At 43.5% G+C, this 17,500-nt stretch overlaps 1 protein-coding gene across 1 annotated transcript in view; it reads right to left on the reverse strand.

Annotated features, from left to right (window-relative positions):
• stab1 (stabilin 1) overlaps nucleotides 1-17,500 on the reverse strand; it is a 172,371-nt gene that overhangs the window by 57,028 nt on the left and 97,843 nt on the right. The window contains exons 30-38 of the mRNA XM_061726572.1: nucleotides 14,056-14,189; nucleotides 13,869-13,980; nucleotides 11,619-11,696; nucleotides 9,782-9,883; nucleotides 8,523-8,621; nucleotides 5,812-5,946; nucleotides 2,524-2,652; nucleotides 1,820-1,873; nucleotides 1,632-1,745 (exon numbers count right to left, since the gene is read on the reverse strand). Coding sequence (XP_061582556.1) covers nucleotides 1,632-1,745; nucleotides 1,820-1,873; nucleotides 2,524-2,652; nucleotides 5,812-5,946; nucleotides 8,523-8,621; nucleotides 9,782-9,883; nucleotides 11,619-11,696; nucleotides 13,869-13,980; nucleotides 14,056-14,189 — 957 coding nt within the window. The remainder of the gene's footprint in view (nucleotides 1-1,631; nucleotides 1,746-1,819; nucleotides 1,874-2,523; nucleotides 2,653-5,811; nucleotides 5,947-8,522; nucleotides 8,622-9,781; nucleotides 9,884-11,618; nucleotides 11,697-13,868; nucleotides 13,981-14,055; nucleotides 14,190-17,500) is intronic.

Consider the following 17,500-nt stretch of genomic DNA (forward strand, 5'->3'; position numbering starts at 1 on the left):
ACAAAAACGGGACAAAACCAGAACAAAACCGGGACAAAACTGGAACAAAACCGGAACAAAACCGGAACAAAACCGGAAAAAAACGGAACAAAACCGGAACAAAACCAGAACAAAACCGAAAAAAACCGGAACAAAAACAGAACAAAACCGGAACAAAACCGGAACAAAAACGGGACAAAACCGGGACAAAACCGGAACAAAACCGGAACAAAACCGGAACAAAACCAGAAAAAACAGAAACAAAACTGGAACAAAACCGGAAAAAAATGGAAGAAAAACGGAACAAAACCGGAACAAAACTGGAAAAAAAACAACAAAACCAGAACAAAAAAAGTCCTGGAATCAGTGACTTTGGTTTACAGGCAGCTAGTTAACCTTTTCTAGGCAGAGAGGGAATCTTTAGCTGAATTATTTACATGCAAAGCGTAGCATCATATTAACGTTAACGTTGTATTAACGTTACTGCCGTATTAACGTTACTGCTGTATTAACGTTAGTGTCATATTAACGCTAGCGTTTCATTAAAGTTATTCTATGCAACTTCCTAGAGCTAGCAAGATTTGAAAGTGGCCGCCCCCACCCACGAGCGCTCCGTCCAAAGCCACGTCCCCACAAACACAAACGCGCATACGATTATTAAACATTTTAGACAGCACATTTACAGCAAAACTTCCCCATGTCTCATTCACCTGTAAGCGAGGCCGGTTTTAGGGCGGGCAGGGGGGGGCTGTGCCCACCCAAACGTGCATCCTGCCCACCGGCCTCTCCATCCCGGCGAGAGCGGAGCGCTGCGGTGCGCTGCAGGCTCTAGAGCCACGGCTACGCCGTAGCCTACGGCGTACCCTACGGCGTAGCTGTGCCAACAGAGCCTGCACGGCACCGCCGCGCTGCCGTGCCGTGCACCGGCGCTTTACGCTCTCGCCGGGATGGAGACGCCTCCATCCCCACGGACCCCCATACTGCTTCCGAGCCGGCTCTTCGTGTCCCGCGGGCTGCTGCTGCTTGGCTGAGAGTCCTGCAGCAGCAGCAGCAGCAGCCCGGACTAACGGCTCTGCTCCCCGCTCTCACACACAGCGGGGACCGAGCCGCTCTGGAAATAACTACATAATAACTACATACTGGGGTCCATGGCAGAGGGGAGGGAGGGGGGTTACACTGGGACACTGTGAGCCCAGGAGGACGCGTGGGAAGTGGACACGGGGGGGGGGGGCCCTGGAAGCGAGTGCACGCATGGGACAGGGCGGGGGGGCGTGGTTTAAAATGAAGGCATCTGATTGGTTCTTTCCCTTCCTGCCAAGCCTCTGGTCCTGGACCAATCCGTTCAAATCTTGCTTTCCAAAATCAGGGATTTGTTGCATAGAATACCTTTAATGTTAGCGCCATATTAACGCTAGCACCGTATTAATGTTAGCCTCATATTAACTCTAGCACCGTATTAACGTTACCGCCGTGTTAACGCTAGCTTCGTATAAACATTAGCCTAATATTAACGTTACTGACATATTAACGTTAGCGCCGTATTGACGCTAGCTTCATATTAACGTTAGCTTCATATTAACGTTAGCCTCATATGAACTTCAGCGCCGTACGAACGGCCAGGCGGCCGACGCTAGCAGCGGCATTTAGCTGACCGTGGTGAAGCGGAGACACTTGATGAAGCAGCCCTGCACGGACTTCCTCTTGGCTCCGACCCGCTTCCTGTAGTTGCAGTTGGGCCGCATGTTGCTGGGGAACCGCGGTCGCACCTGCAGCAGAACACAAACAACTAGCGTGAGAACTAGAGAACCGCTACGCTACACAGAAACCTAATCTTACTCACCGGTTTGTAGCTGAAGAGACACCGGGGAGGTCCGTCACAGTCGCTGCAGCGACCCTGGAGACACAGGAGAGACGCTAGCTAACCGTCCCTGTTAATATCTAAACTCTAACCCTGGAGACACAGGAGAGACGCTAGCTAACCGTCCCTGTTAAGATCTAAACTCTAACCCTGGAGACACAGGAGAGACGCTAGCTAACGTCCCTGTTAAGATCTAAACTCTAACCCTGGAGACACAGGAGAGACGCTAGCTAACGTCCCTGTTAAGATCTAAACTCTAACCCTGGAGACACAGGAGAGACGCTAGCTAACCGTCCCTGTTAAGATCTAAACTCTAACCCTGGAGACACAGGAGAGACGCTAGCTAACCGTCCCTGTTAAGATCTAACCCTGGAGACACAGGAGAGACGCTAGCTAACCGTCCCTGTTAAGATCTAAACTCTAACCCTGGAGACACAGGAGAGACGCTAGCTAACCGTCCCTGTTAAGATCTAAACTCTAACCCTGGAGACACAGGAGAGACGCTAGCTAACCGTCCCTGTTAAGATCTAACCCTGGAGACACAGGAGAGACGCTAGCTAACCGTCCCTGTTAAGATCTAAACTCTAACCCTGGAGACACAGGAGAGACGCTAGCTAACCGTCCCTGTTAAGATCTAAACTCTAACCGCAGCGTGTCCTCTGCAGCGTGCCCCCCCCCGTCCTTACGTTGACCTGCAGCGTGACCTGCTTGCTGCATCGGTTCCGACGGACTTTAAGGACGCGCTGGACGACCATGAGGACGCCGAACTGCGTCTCCGTGAAGCCGCCGCCCAGAGGGACGTCGTTCACCAGCGTCTGGGGGACGAGAAGAGGAGACACTTGGTGAGGTCACGGGAAAAAATATTTGAGAGGGGAACATTTTTTTTATTGTGCACTTCGAGAAAAAAGTAGAAATGTCGAGATTAATGTTAAATTACAATTTCAAGAATAAAGTTGAAATTTCGTGAGTAACGTCGACATTTCGACTTTTTTCTCAAAATTGTACTTCAACATTAATTTAAAAAAAGTCGAAATGTTGAGAAAAAAGTTGAAATGTTGAGAAAAAAGTCAAAATTTCGTGAATAAAGTTGAAATGTTGAGAAAAAAGGCAAAATTTCGACTTTATTCACGAAATTTCGACTTAATTCTTGAAATTGTAATTCAACATTAATCTCGACATTTTGACTTTTTTCTCGACATTTCAACTCTTTTCTTAAAGTGCATAATGAAAAAAAAATCTTCCTCCTCTAAAATATTATTTTGATTTTTCTCCTGTCTGGCCCTAATACTCTTCCGTAAGTTTCTTATCGTGATACTACTAATAAATTATTTATAGAGTCAGGCACATTAAAATTCAAGGGACCCAGGTCACGACATGATCAACTCCCTCTCTGCTGTTTTTCAACAACTCTTTGATGTCTGGTCCTGAACAGAACAGATTTGTATCATCTGCAAATGCAATGAATGAAATATCATTTAATAATAATAATAAATAGCTTAGGTCCCAAAACAGAATCTTGTGGAACACCACAGGTTACCTTTCTAAAATGTGACACATTATTATTTATTTTTACATACTGAAACCTATTATTTAAATAACTTCCGATCCAGTTTAGTGTAACAGCTTTTATGCCATAATAGTCCAATTTACGAAGAAGTCAGGAATGATTAATTGTGTCAAACGCTTTACTGAAATCAACAAAAACACCTACTGCATATAGTTTCTTATCTGTAGCTGTTGCTATATTTTCTACAAATTTCATTACTGCCAACAAAGTTGATCGGTTGATTAGTGACATCACCTGGAAATGGTTAAGCCAATCACAAGAAGGCCTGACACGGGGGCCGAGGTCACGAGACCAAATCGAGAAAAAAGTTGAAATGTCGAGAAAAATGTTGAAATACAATTTCAAGAATAAAGTCAAAAAACGCACGCAAAAACGCACGCAAAAACGCACGCAAAACGCACGCAAAACGCACGCAAAACGCACGCAAAACGCACGCAAAACGCACGCAAAACGCACGCAAAACGCACGCAAAACGAATGAATGCACGCAAAACGCATGCATGCACGCACGCACGAAAAAACGCACGCCCGCACGCAAAACGCACGCACGCAAAAAGAATAAAGTCAAAATTTAGTGATTAAAGTCGAAATTTCGCCTTTTTTTCAACATTTCAACTTTTTTCTTGACATTTCGACTTTTTTCTTTTTTACTTTTTTTTTTCCTCGACTTTTTTATTGAAATTGTACTTCAACATTAATCTCGACATTTCGGCTTTTCTCTCAACATTTTTACTTTTTGTTGTTGTTGTGAGGTTAATTAACCTTTAAACTTGTTTTTGTCCTTACGAAAACTGTCACATGCTTTGTTGACAAATAAGAACAGTCACTTCCTGATTTACTCAGGTTTTTGAACTGTCCTGGTCAATCACTCTACTGTAGTGTCATGATTTCAATCACACGTTATCACTTCCACCCATTGTCTACTGTTCACTGTCCTTATATGGTCAGTTCCTGTCAAGTTTCTCGATAAAACCATCATGCAGGACAGGTTCGGCGTCATGGGGGGTCATCCGCGGGCCATGCCCCCCCAAATGAGTTATTGTGCCCCCCTCCACTCGCCCACAAGCAGGCCAAGCCTTTGTGCCAAACTTTGTATTTTATTGATTACTTATCTTATTGAACGTGAAATCATCCTTCGTAAATTACATTTAAAAAATAAATTTACAAAAAAAAAAAAATGTTTTTGTTATATTTGCGTCACATGTGGGGATGTATGCTCATTGGTCCCGACACACACACACACACACACACACACACACGCGCGCGCGCGCGTGCCGCAGAACACACACGCTAGCACACAAGTGTGCGTATTTAAAAACAGAGCGGGAGCAAAACTTTGTTTGATTTACTTTATTTCAGTTTTTACATTAATCAAACCCATCGAAGTCTCATCCTCTGTTTCTGCATTAAAGTCTCCGCTAAATCAGCTGTGCCAGTCCCAATTTCCTCGCACGTACGGTGCGCTTCGCCGCGTACGTTACGGCGTAAGCTCTGCGTCGATTTAACGCAGAACCATAAATCATGCTTCACTTTGAACGGCCGGCGTGAAGCCGGCTGGAAACGTCTCTTTAGGCAAAGTCTTTCTTTTAAAAATCACCATAGTTTCTGTCCATCAGCGTGACAACCAAGCACAACAGTGAACGATGACTTCTACTCTGGTGCAGTTAACGTGTTCAAGTTATTGATACAAAATAAACGGGACTTATGCATTTACAGTCAGAGCGATGCAGTGCGGTTTTTAATTATATTTTACTCTGGGGTGTCGTGAGATTTTATTCACTTTTGAAAGGTGTCATGACTGAAAAAAGGTTGAGAAAGGCTGTTTTAGACAGATTATTAATAGGAAAGCAGTGAGAATGCACTTTTTTCCTTAAAATGCTGTCCTACACGACTGATTTTGTGCCCGCCCTAATAAGCCTCGTGCCCCCTCTGAATATTTGCTCTGGCGCCGACCCTGATGCAGGAGGAGGGTACTTTGGGAAGCATTTGCTGTCGGGGGCTCTTACAGAGAGCCCCTGGCCCCCTGTTGCTCTCCCCCTTCTTTTAAAAGACCATTCCAAGGGCAGTCTCTGTGTCTTTCCTTGTTACAAACTTATGTAATGTTGATTTAGACCTAACAAAGTGCATAATAAAAAAATCTTCCTCCTCTAAAATATTATTTTTATTTTTCTCCTGCCTGGCCCTGATACACTAGTAAGTTTCTTATCGTGATTCTACAAATAAATGATTTAGGCCCCGGGTCCGAGGGTCCTTACCCGGTTCTGGGGGTCCAGGTGGAACTGGACCTGGTACTCAGTGGTTCTTACCCGGTTCTGGGGGTCCAGGTGGAACTGGACCTGGTACTCAGCGGTTCTTACCCGGTTCTGGGGGTCCAGGTGGAACTGGACCTGGTAGTCAGCGGTTCTTACCCGGTTCTGGGGGTCCAGGTGGAACTGGACCTGGTAGTCGTCGTCCACCAGGGAGCTGATCAGCAAACCATCAGTCAGGTGATCAGGAAACAGAAGAACGTTGGGAAGAACGTGGTACCGGAAGATGTTCAGATCCTGGAGGAGAGAAGGAGATGGAGGGATGATGGATGATGGATGATGGATGGATGGATGATGGATGGATGGATGATGGATGGATGGATGATGGATGATGGATGATGGATGGATGGATGGATGGATGGATGGATGGATGGATGATGGATGGATGATGGATGGATGGATGGATGATGGATGGATGGATGGATGATGGATGGATGGATGGATGGATGGATGGATGATGGATGGATGGATGGATGGATGGATGGATGGATGGATGATGGATGATGGATGGATGGATGATGGATGATGGATGATGGATGGATGGATGGATGGATGGATGGATGATGGATGGATGGATGGATGATGGATGGATGGATGGATGGATGGATGGATGATGGATGGATGGATGGATGGATGGATGGATGGATGGATGATGGATGATGGATGGATGGATGATGGATGATGGATGATGGATGGATGGATGGATGGATGGATGGATGGATGATGGATGGATGGATGGATGATGGATGGATGGATGGATGATGGATGGATGGATGGATGGATGGATGGATGGATGATGGATGGATGGATGGATGATGGATGATGGATGGATGGATGGATGGATGGATGGATGGATGGATGGATGGATGATGGATGGATGATGGATGGATGGATGATGGATGGATGATGGATGATGGATGGATGGATGATGGATGGATGGATGGATGATGGATGGATGATGGATGGATGATGGATGGATGATGGATGGATGGATGGATGGATGATGGAGGGATGATGGATGATGGATGGATGATGGATGATGGATGGATGGATGTTGGATGGATGATGGATGATGGATGGATGGATGGATGGATGGATGGATGGATGATGGATGGATGATGGATGGATGGATGGATGATGGATGATGGATGGATGGATGATGGATGGATGGATGATGGATGGATGATGGATGGATGATGGATGGATGATGGATGGATGGATGGATGGATGATGGAGGGATGATGGATGATGGATGGATGATGGATGGATGGATGGATGATGGATGGATGGATGATGGATGATGGATGATGGATGATGGATGATGGATGGATGATGGATGGATGGATGATGGATGATGGATGGATGATGGATGGATGATGGATGATGGATGATGGATGGATGATGGATGGATGGATGATGGATGGATGGATGGATGATGGATGATGGATGATGGATGGATGATGGATGGATGGATGATGGATGGATGGATGATGGATGGATGGATGATGGATGGATGGATGATGGATGGATGGATGGATGGATGGATGGAGGATGGATGATGGATGGATGGATGGATGGATGGATGGATGGATGGATGGAGGATGGATGATGGATGGATGGATGGATGGATGGATGGATGATGGATGGATGGATGGATGGATGGATGGAGGATGGATGAAGGCGAAGGCGTTGACTTTAAAGGAAGGTGTGTTTATCAGCAAGTGTGTGTGTGAGTAGTAAGTCCGTGAACTTCTCTCAGAGCTGCTCCTCAGCCAATGTCCTTGATGTTATCAGACGGCTCGGTCAGTTCTGATCCAGGTCCACAGATGTTCCTGAGAGGGGAGGGTTAGTGGGGGCAGAGTCACCTTGTTTACATTCCACCAGAGAGATTGTGACCAGAGCGATCGGCCAAACCGCTCTGTCAAGGCCGGATTATAGAATCAACAATTGTATTAAAGAACAAACAGACTCAGTAATTTTCCGTCTGCCTTCAAGTCTCTGGTTCATCAATGGCGACTCCAATCAGACGAATTTGTGATTACTTCCCGCCAAGCCGAGCTTCCAACTTCTCCAGGGTCTTATCCATCTTACCAATGAGCTCAAAGACGCCGCCAGCCTGAGATTCTGTTCAAGAATCACATCCAGCTTACGGCTTTGCTCTCCCAACGTTAAAGTCTGAGTGTTGATCACCTTGCTTGATCCTTCAGCCACGTCCGGCAGCTCTGAAAGAGCCAGAACAGCTGTCAACGACTTACGCGTTTGTCGATAAACTAGGAACCCCCCCCCTCTGATCAGGAGGATGATCAAGAGAAATCCTGCTATCATTAATCCAATTATGAAGCATCTTCAACGTCCTCGACAGACAGGATCACCAAACACAACGGTTTCCAATATTTGTAGGAATCCATTGTGTATCCGGCAAAAACTGTCCCATCGGGGCAGGAGGGCTCCCTTACCCCCTGACTTCTCGTCGCAAAAATGTGGTCAATTGTGCTGAGAGACCAGTTAATCAATTCCATGATTGTAGAGTTTGGGAGGAGTGAAAATGAGAGGCTCTGAAGACGAGACAGGACAAAAGCAGTAGCAGGGCAGATAGATAAGGGAGAGGAGCAGAAAAGTGTCCGCCTTCACCGAGAGCCGGAAGAGAAGATGGATGAATGATGGATGGATGAGTGATGGATGGATGGATGGATGGATGGATGATGGATGATGGATGGATGGATGGATGGATGATGGATGGATGGATGGATGAAGGATGGATGGATGAATGTTGGATGATGGATGGATGAATGTTGGATGAATGATGGATGTACCAGCAGGCTGCGGTTGCTCCTCTCCAGTTCTTCTCTAACAGCTCGGTCCGTCGGCAGCAGGACGGTGAACTCTGACACACTCTCGGACAGGTTGTACATCTGCAGGGGGACAGATGTGGACACATGGGGACGGATGTGGGACGGATGTGCACAGATGAACTAAACATGAACTAATGAAAATAAGACGTTACTTTTGATCAAAACAAGAGAACTAAACAAACTAAAAAAACACGAGTCGGTTCCCTAGAACAGATGATGAATCCCGTTTCCATGGTGACGGTTTAAGCTAAAGCGTAAACGTGGACCTGCCTATCTCAGAATTCCGAGAAAAGTTTTAATAAAAAAAAAAAAATCTGCTGTCATGCCAATGTTATGTGAACTTACTTGAAGTGATTTTGAAACTATGTAAATCTGCATCTGTGAAATCAAGTGTTTTCCAAATAAAAGATAAACATTTAAAATATAAATTAAAAATAAAAACGTGACCGAGGTGGAGCCGTTACCAGAGCGTAAAATAAAAGATAAAAAGATGAACGAGCCGTTACCAGAGCGTAAAATAAAAGATAAAAACATGACCGAGCCGTTACCAGAGCGTAAAATAAAAGATAAAAACATGGCCGAGCCGTTACCAGAGCGTAAAATAAAAGATAAAAACATGAACGAGCCGTTACCAGAGCGTAAAATAAAAGATAAAAACATGAACGAGCCGTTACCAGGGCGTAAAATAAAAGATAAAAACATGACCGAGCCGTTACCAGAGCGTAAAATAAAAGATAAAAACATGAACGAGCCGTTACCAGAGCGTAAAATAAAAGATAAAAAGATGAACGAGCCGTTACCAGAGCGTAAAATAAAAGATAAAAACATGACCGAGCCGTTACCAGAGCGTAAAATAAAAGATAAAAACATGAACGAGCCGTTACCAGGGCGTAAAATAAAAGATAAAAACATGACCGAGCCGTTACCAGGGCGTAAAATAAAAGATAAAAACATGACCGAGCCGTTACCAGGGCGTAAAATAAAAGATAAAAAGATGAACGAGCCGTTACCAGGGCGTAAAATAAAAGATAAAAACATGAACGAGCCGTTACCAGGGCGTAAAATAAAAGATAAAAACATGACCGAGCCGTTACCAGGGCGTAAAATAAAAGATAAAAACATGACCGAGCCGTTACCAGAGCGTAAAATAAAAGATAAAAACATGAACGAGCCGTTACCAGAGCGTAAAATAAAAGATAAAAACATGAACGAGCCGTTACCAGGGCGTGTTTCCTGAACAGCGTGAAGTTGGAGGACGAGTTGAGGAATTCCATCAGGGTCGGGGGTTCGGGGGGGAGATCCGAGGACGACGGAGCCAGAACCTGAGCAGGAACCACAGGGACAGACGGATAGACAGACGCTGGAAGATCCTCACAGCTACGTTTAAAAACTAAAGGAACCCTTCTAGATAGTCAATAGAGAGAAACAACAACTGCACAGCAGGAACAGTAAACTATCGCACTGCTCTTTTCTTTAATTACCGTATTGGCCTGAATATAAGACGACCCTGATTACAAGACGACCCTCTTTTTCAAGACTCAAGTTTGAAAAGAGACTTTTTGAACACCAAATTACATTTTTATACAGAAAATAATTACATTACATCTGAAACAAATGATTATGACAATATATTGGAGAGAAAAAGCCTGTTATTTTGCCTCATTCAAACCATCATCTTGAAGTTTGCATCAGCAAAACTTCACGCTGAGGCCCCGTTTACACATAGCCGGGTATTTACAAAAACGGATATTTCCCCCTCTACGTTTTGAAAAATATCCTTGTTTACACGAACCCGCATGAATACGCTGTTAAGGTGCTATGAGCATCCAAACCTACAGGGGGCAGTGTAACGAGAAGATAAAGTCATGTTAGCCAATCAGAATCCTGGAAAAAAACATCAACAAATGACACGTGTGAAGCCTGAATAATATGGTTCCGCATTAAATCGACGCCGTAGCTACGTACGCTGTGCGTCGCCGCGTAGCCTACGCCGTAGGCTCTGCATTGGTGTAAGGCGGAACCAATAATCAGCTTTGACTTCCAGTTACTTCCAAGACGGAACGAGAGTCTTTGGTTTGGAGTGACAGAGAAGTGGAGTTACTTTTAAGTGTGACTTCAGAATATAAAACTACAATATAAAATACAAGAAAATATTGACGGTTACAAACTAATTGTAACCACAGGTGTCACTCATGACGCTGGTGACGTTTCTGTCTCATAATGTGATGGTTTTTGGAGACTTTGAGCTTCGTTTTCGTGTAACTGAACGGCCAAAACGCATTAAAACGCCACCGTTTTTGCTCCGTGGAAACGGGGCCTGAAGCTGCCGGTTCACCTGCCGATCTGCCACCCACTTTTCTCCGGACTGTTGCTACGTTTCTGCATTTTCTGTTATCACTTCTCTTATTTTCTTCTCTTTTCTTTCTTACAGCAATTTTTTTTTCTTCTTCGTGCTACCGCTATTTTTATTTTTCTTCTTCGTGACAGGGGTTTACGGAAATATTTGAGGGGAAGATTTATTTTTTTTATTGTGCACTTCGAAAAAAGAAATACAATTTTTAGAAAAAAGTCGAAATGTCGAGATTAATGTTAAAATACAATTTCAAGAATAAAGTTGAAATTTCGCCTTTTTCTCAACATTTCAACTTTATTTACGAAATTTTGACTTTTTCTCAACATTTCGACTTTTTTCTCAAAATTGTACTTCAACATTAATCCCGACATTTCGACTTTTTTTCGAAACTTTACTTCAACATTAATCTCGACATTTCAACTATTTTCTCTAAGTGCAAAATGAAAAAAAAAATCTTCCTCCTCTAAAATATTTGGATTTTTCTCCTGCCTGGCCCTGATACTCTTCCATAGCTTTGTCCTGGGGAGTTCAGTTCAGCATTTACAGATATCTGGCTCCATCTAGCTTTGTGATGGGAATAACGCCCAGACCCCGAATGGAAGACGACCCCCAAACACCGTCTTATATTCAGGCTGATACAGTAAGAATTGATATCCATTATTCAAGTCCAGATGATGGTGATGCAAAACAAAGGGATCAATAACCTGATTGATGATGTGGATGTAGCCGTTGGTGGCCGGCAGGTTGTGGGCGACGATGGAGGCGTTTCCAACGTGGATCAGCTGGTGGGGGAGATCTGGTTAGCGCTCAGATTTTACAGACTTTTCCAACGTCACACACTTGAACGTACGAAGCTCCGGCGACACGTTCAGCTACATAAACACTTTATCATCAGCGTCAGCATCGGCTGGAACTGAATCTGTGGTCCAACATTCAGTGGTGACAGCCGTGCGTAACGATGCACCATGGAGGCGCTGGCACGGCTGGAGGATCACGTAAACGGATCGAGATGGTCAGGATTCTCTTTCCAGTGGGAATTAGCCCACAGATATGTGTTTAGTTAACAATAAATAATGTTACATGTTCTGCCTAAAGCCCCTTTGAGGTACGATATAATATCTACATTCCGTCTTTACACTGCAAAAACTCAAAATCTTACCAGGAATATTTGTCTTATTTCTAGTTAAAATGTCTCATTTTTAGTCAAAAAATCTAATTACACTTAAAACAACCAGAAAAATAACTTTTTATTTGACAATTTTCACCTGTTTCAAGTAAATTTTCACTTGAAATAAGTAGAAAAATCTGCCAGTGGAACAAGATTTATCTCATTACAAGGAAAAAAGCTGATTTTTCTACTTATTTTAAGTGAAAATCCACTTGAAACAGGTGAAAATTGTTGTTTTTTCCAGTGATGAGTCTTGTTTTAAGTGTAATGAGATTTTTTTTTTACTAAAAATGAGACATTCTAACTAGAAATAAGACAGATATTCTTGTTAAGATTTTGAGTTTTTGCAGTGTGGGTCTGGGATATCACAGCCGTCACTCAGCACTAGAATGCCAGCTGTTTTGGACGGCATTATTAAAATGACCAGTCTAAAAAAAAAAAATTTGCATTCAATAAATGTACAAGTCATTTGTGCCTCAAACAAGGTTCTGACAAATTTAGTGCCCCGGTGGCTCGACACGTCTCATTCATCCTGACGCACAGCAGTGCAGGAAACAGACTGCAGGAGCCCCTGCACATGATGGCAGGCTCATTTATATGCAAATACAGTCATCATGTAGTTTGCATTCACCATTTATGGTAGAAAGTGGGCGTGTAGAGGGCGGGATATGAGGAGAATTCACCTGCGCTGTGATTTATAAAGCAAACATTGCGTGCAAGTGTGCGTGCACACAGTTTTATAAATCTGGATTTTTTTTGTGAGCACGCCATTTCCGGCTTTTGAGCACACGTAGTAGTAGTAGTAGTAGTTTTATTTGGTCGATCAGTTTCAATTGATACAATACATTGCATTTCATTTCCTTTTGTAGGAAAGAAATAATAAAAAAAAGAAGTAAAAAAAAAGAAGTAAGGAATAAACCGACCAAAAGGCGTAGCTGAAGCCTGAGCTTATTGTGCCTTTTACCCTTTTTAACTTAGTTTACTTCATAGTTGATACTAAAACAACAAGGACAAACAATTTACAACAACAAAAAATGGCAAAGTAAAATAAAAAAAAATAATAATTATCGTTTCATATAGTATGGAGCATAATATATATATATATATATATATATATATATATATATATATATATATATATATATATATATATATATATATATATATGTATAAATATAGTTTTGTATCACACTAATGTTCTGTATCCTTCGATTATATTGGATTTATACATCGTTTTAAATTATTGAACTACAGTTTTTTAATTCATTATTTAGGCTGTTCCATATTTGAACTCCTGTAACCGATATGCATCTTTCTTTAGTATTTATCCTAGTTTAGGTTCTATTATATCCTGCAGTACCGGTCTCTCTAGCCTGGAACGTACACTTTTAGTTTGAATCCTTTTATAACTGAGGCCCATGGACCGGTTTGTTTCTCTGCCTGTTCCCGTTGGTTGGTTTTTCTGACTCTTACCCCGCTGAGGTTCTGGTTCTGGTTCTGGTTCTGGTTCTGGTTCTTACCCCGCTGAGGTTCTGGTTCTGGTTCTGGTTCTTACCCCGCTGAGGTTCTGGTTCTGGTTCTTACCCCGCTGAGGTTCTGGTTCTTACCCCACTGAGGTTCTGGTTCTTACCCCACTGAGGTTCTGGTTCTTACCCCACTGAGGTTCTGACTCTTACCCCACTGAGGTTCTGGTTCTTACCCCGCTGAGGTTCTGGTTCTGGTTCTTACCCCGCTGAGGTTCTGGTTCTGGTTCTTACCCCACTGAGGTTCTGGTTCTGGTTCTTACCCCGCTGAGGTTCCGGACCTCCCACTGCACGGCCGGGTTCATGGTGGGCAGCCGGGTCCCCACCAGCCGGTCCAGGTCCTCCACGGAGTAGATCCCCAGCAGGTAGTGGGCCCTGCAGGGTTAGGAGAACCAGGTAAGTGACCCGAGTCCTCTCAGGACGGGAACTCACATGTGAGGCGGCGCTGACCGCAGGAAGTGAGGCAGGTGGTGCCGGCTGGTCCAGAACTGTTTCTCAGCTTCACTCATGTTCTTCAGAACCTCCCGGGACGGAACCAGGACCGTCAAGTTCCCGCTCAGATCCTCCGACGAGTGACTGAACTTCTGGATCCAAACAGAATACACAGTTATGACCCAGAATACACAGTTATGACCCAGAATACACAGTTATGACCCCAGAATACAACAGTTATGACCCCAGAATACACAGTTATGACCCCAGAATACACAGTTATGACCCCAGAATACACAGTTATGACCCAGAATACACAGTTATGACCCAGAATACACAGTTGTGACCCCAGAATACAACAGTTACGACCCCAGAATACAACAGTTATGACCCCAGAATACACAGTTACGACCCCAGAATACACAGTTATGACCCAGAATACACAGTTATGACCCCAGAATACAACAGTTATGACCCCAGAATACACAGTTATGACCCCAGAATACACAGTTATGACCCCAGCATACAACAGTTACGACCCCAGAATACACAGTTACGACCCCAGAATACACAGTTATGACCCAGAATACACAGTTATGACCCAGAATACACAGTTGTGACCCCAGAATACAACAGTTATGACCCAGAATACACAGTTATGACCCAGAATACACAGTTATGACCCAGAATACACAGTTATGACCCAGAATACACAGTTGTGACCCCAGAATACAACAGTTATGACCCAGAATACACAGTTATGACCCAGAATAAAACAGTTATGACCCCAGAATACACAGTTATGACCCAGAATACACAGTTGTGACCCCAGAATACAACAGTTATGACCCAGAATACACAGTTATGACCCAGAATACACAGTTATGACCCAGAATACACAGTTATAACCCCAGAATACACAGTTATGACCCCAGAATACACAGTTATGACCCCAGAATACACAGTTATGACCCCAGAATACACAGTTATGACCCCAGCATACAACAGTTACGACCCCAGAATACACAGTTACGACCCCAGAATACACAGTTATGACCCAGAATACACAGTTATGACCCCAGAATACACAGTTATGACCCCAGAATACACAGTTATGACCCCAGAATACACAGTTATGACCCAGAATACACAGTTGTGACCCCAGAATACAACAGTTGTGACCCCAGAATACAACAGTTGTGACCCCAGAATACACAGTTACGACCCCAGAATACACAGTTACGACCCCAGAATACAACAGTTATGACCCCAGAATACACAGTTATGACCCCAGAATACAACAGTTATGACCCCAGAATACAACAGTTATGACCCCAGAATACACAGTTATGACCCCAGAATACACAGTTATGACCCCAGAATACACAGTTATGACCCCAGAATACACAGTTATGACCCCAGAATACACAGTTACGACCCCAGAATACAACAGTTATGACCCAGAATACACAGTTACGACCCCAGAATACACAGTTATGACCCCAGAATACACAGTTATGACCCAGAATACAACAGTTATGACCCCAGAATACACAGTTATGACCCCAGAATACACAGTTATGACCCCAGAATAAAACAGTTATGACCCCAGAATACACAGTTATGACCCCAGAATACACAGTTATGACCCCAGAATACACAGTTATGACCCCAGAATACAACAGTTATGACCCCAGAATACACAGTTATGACCCCAGAATACACAGTTATGACCCCAGAATAAAACAGTTATGACCCCAGAATAAAACAGTTATGACCCAAGAATACACAGTTATGACCCCAGAATACACAGTTATGACCCCAGAATACACAGTTACGACCCCAGAATAAAACAGTTATGACCCCAGAATACACAGTTATGACCCCAGAATAAAACAGTTATGACCCCAGAATAAAACAGTTATGACCCAAGAATACACAGTTATGACCCCAGAATACACAGTTATGACCCCAGAATACACAGTTACGACCCCAGAATAAAACAGTTATGACCCCAGAATACACAGTTACGATCCCAGAATACACAGTTATGACCCCAGAATACAACAGTTACGACCCAGAATACACAGTTACGACCCCAGAATAAAACAGTTATGACCCCAGAATACACAGTTACGACCCAGAATACACAGTTACGATCCCAGAATAAAACAGTTATGACCCCAGAATACACAGTTATGACCCCAGAATACACAGTTATGACCCCAGAATACACAGTTACGACCCCAGAATACACAGTTATGACCCAGAATACACAGTTATGACCCCAGAATACAACAGTTATGACCCCAGAATACAACAGTTACGATCCCAGAATACACAGTTATGACCCCAGAATAAAACAGTTATGACCCCAGAATACACAGTTATGACCCCAGAATACACAGTTATGACCCCAGAATACACAGTTACGACCCCAGAATACAACAGTTATGACCCCAGAATACAACAGTTATGACCCCAGAATACACAGTTATGACCCAGAATACACAGTTATGACCCCAGAATACACAGTTATGACCCCAGAATACAACAGTTATGACCCCAGAATACAACAGTTATGACCCCAGAATACAACAGTTATGACCCCAGAATACACAGTTATGACCCCAGAATACAACAGTTATGACCCCAGAATACAACAGTTATGACCCCAGAATACAACAGTTATGACCCAGAATACAACAGTTATGACCCCAGAATACACAGTTATGACCCAGAATACAACAGTTATGACCCAGAATACAACAGTTATGACCCCAGAATACAACAGTTATGACCCCAGAATACACAGTTACGACCCCAGAATACAACAGTTATGACCCAGAATACAACAGTTATGACCCCAGAATACAACAGTTATGACCCAGAATACAACAGTTATGACCCCAGAATACAACAGTTATGACCCCAGAATACAACAGTTATGACCCCAGAATACAACAGTTATGACCCAGAATACAACAGTTATGACCCCAGAATACACAGTTATGACCCAGAATACAACAGTTATGACCCAGAATACAACAGTTATGACCCCAGAATACAACAGTTATGACCCCAGAATACAACATGTGACATCTGCAGCTCTGAAAGGTGAGACCCCAGGTAGAAAATATATTTGAGAGGGGAAGATTCTTTTTTTATTGTGCACTTCGAGAAAAAAAAGTCGAAATGTCGAGATTAATGTTGAAATACGATTTCAAGAATACAGTCGAAATTTTGTCAATAAAGTCAAATTTTCGCCTTTTTTCTCAACATTTCGACTTTATTCACAAAATGTTGGCTTTTTTTTTCAAAATTTTACCTCAACATTAATCTCGACATTTTGACTTTTTTCTCAGGTGAGACCCCAGGTGACGTTCACGTGTCCAGGGTTTGTGGACGTGTCGGACCTGGAACCTGCTGATCACCTGAGTCCCTTGTGGTCGGGGGTCGGGGG

This window comes from Cololabis saira, chromosome 8, assembly GCF_033807715.1.
Source record: "Cololabis saira isolate AMF1-May2022 chromosome 8, fColSai1.1, whole genome shotgun sequence".
In the NCBI taxonomy this organism is placed as follows: domain Eukaryota; kingdom Metazoa; phylum Chordata; class Actinopteri; order Beloniformes; family Belonidae; genus Cololabis; species Cololabis saira.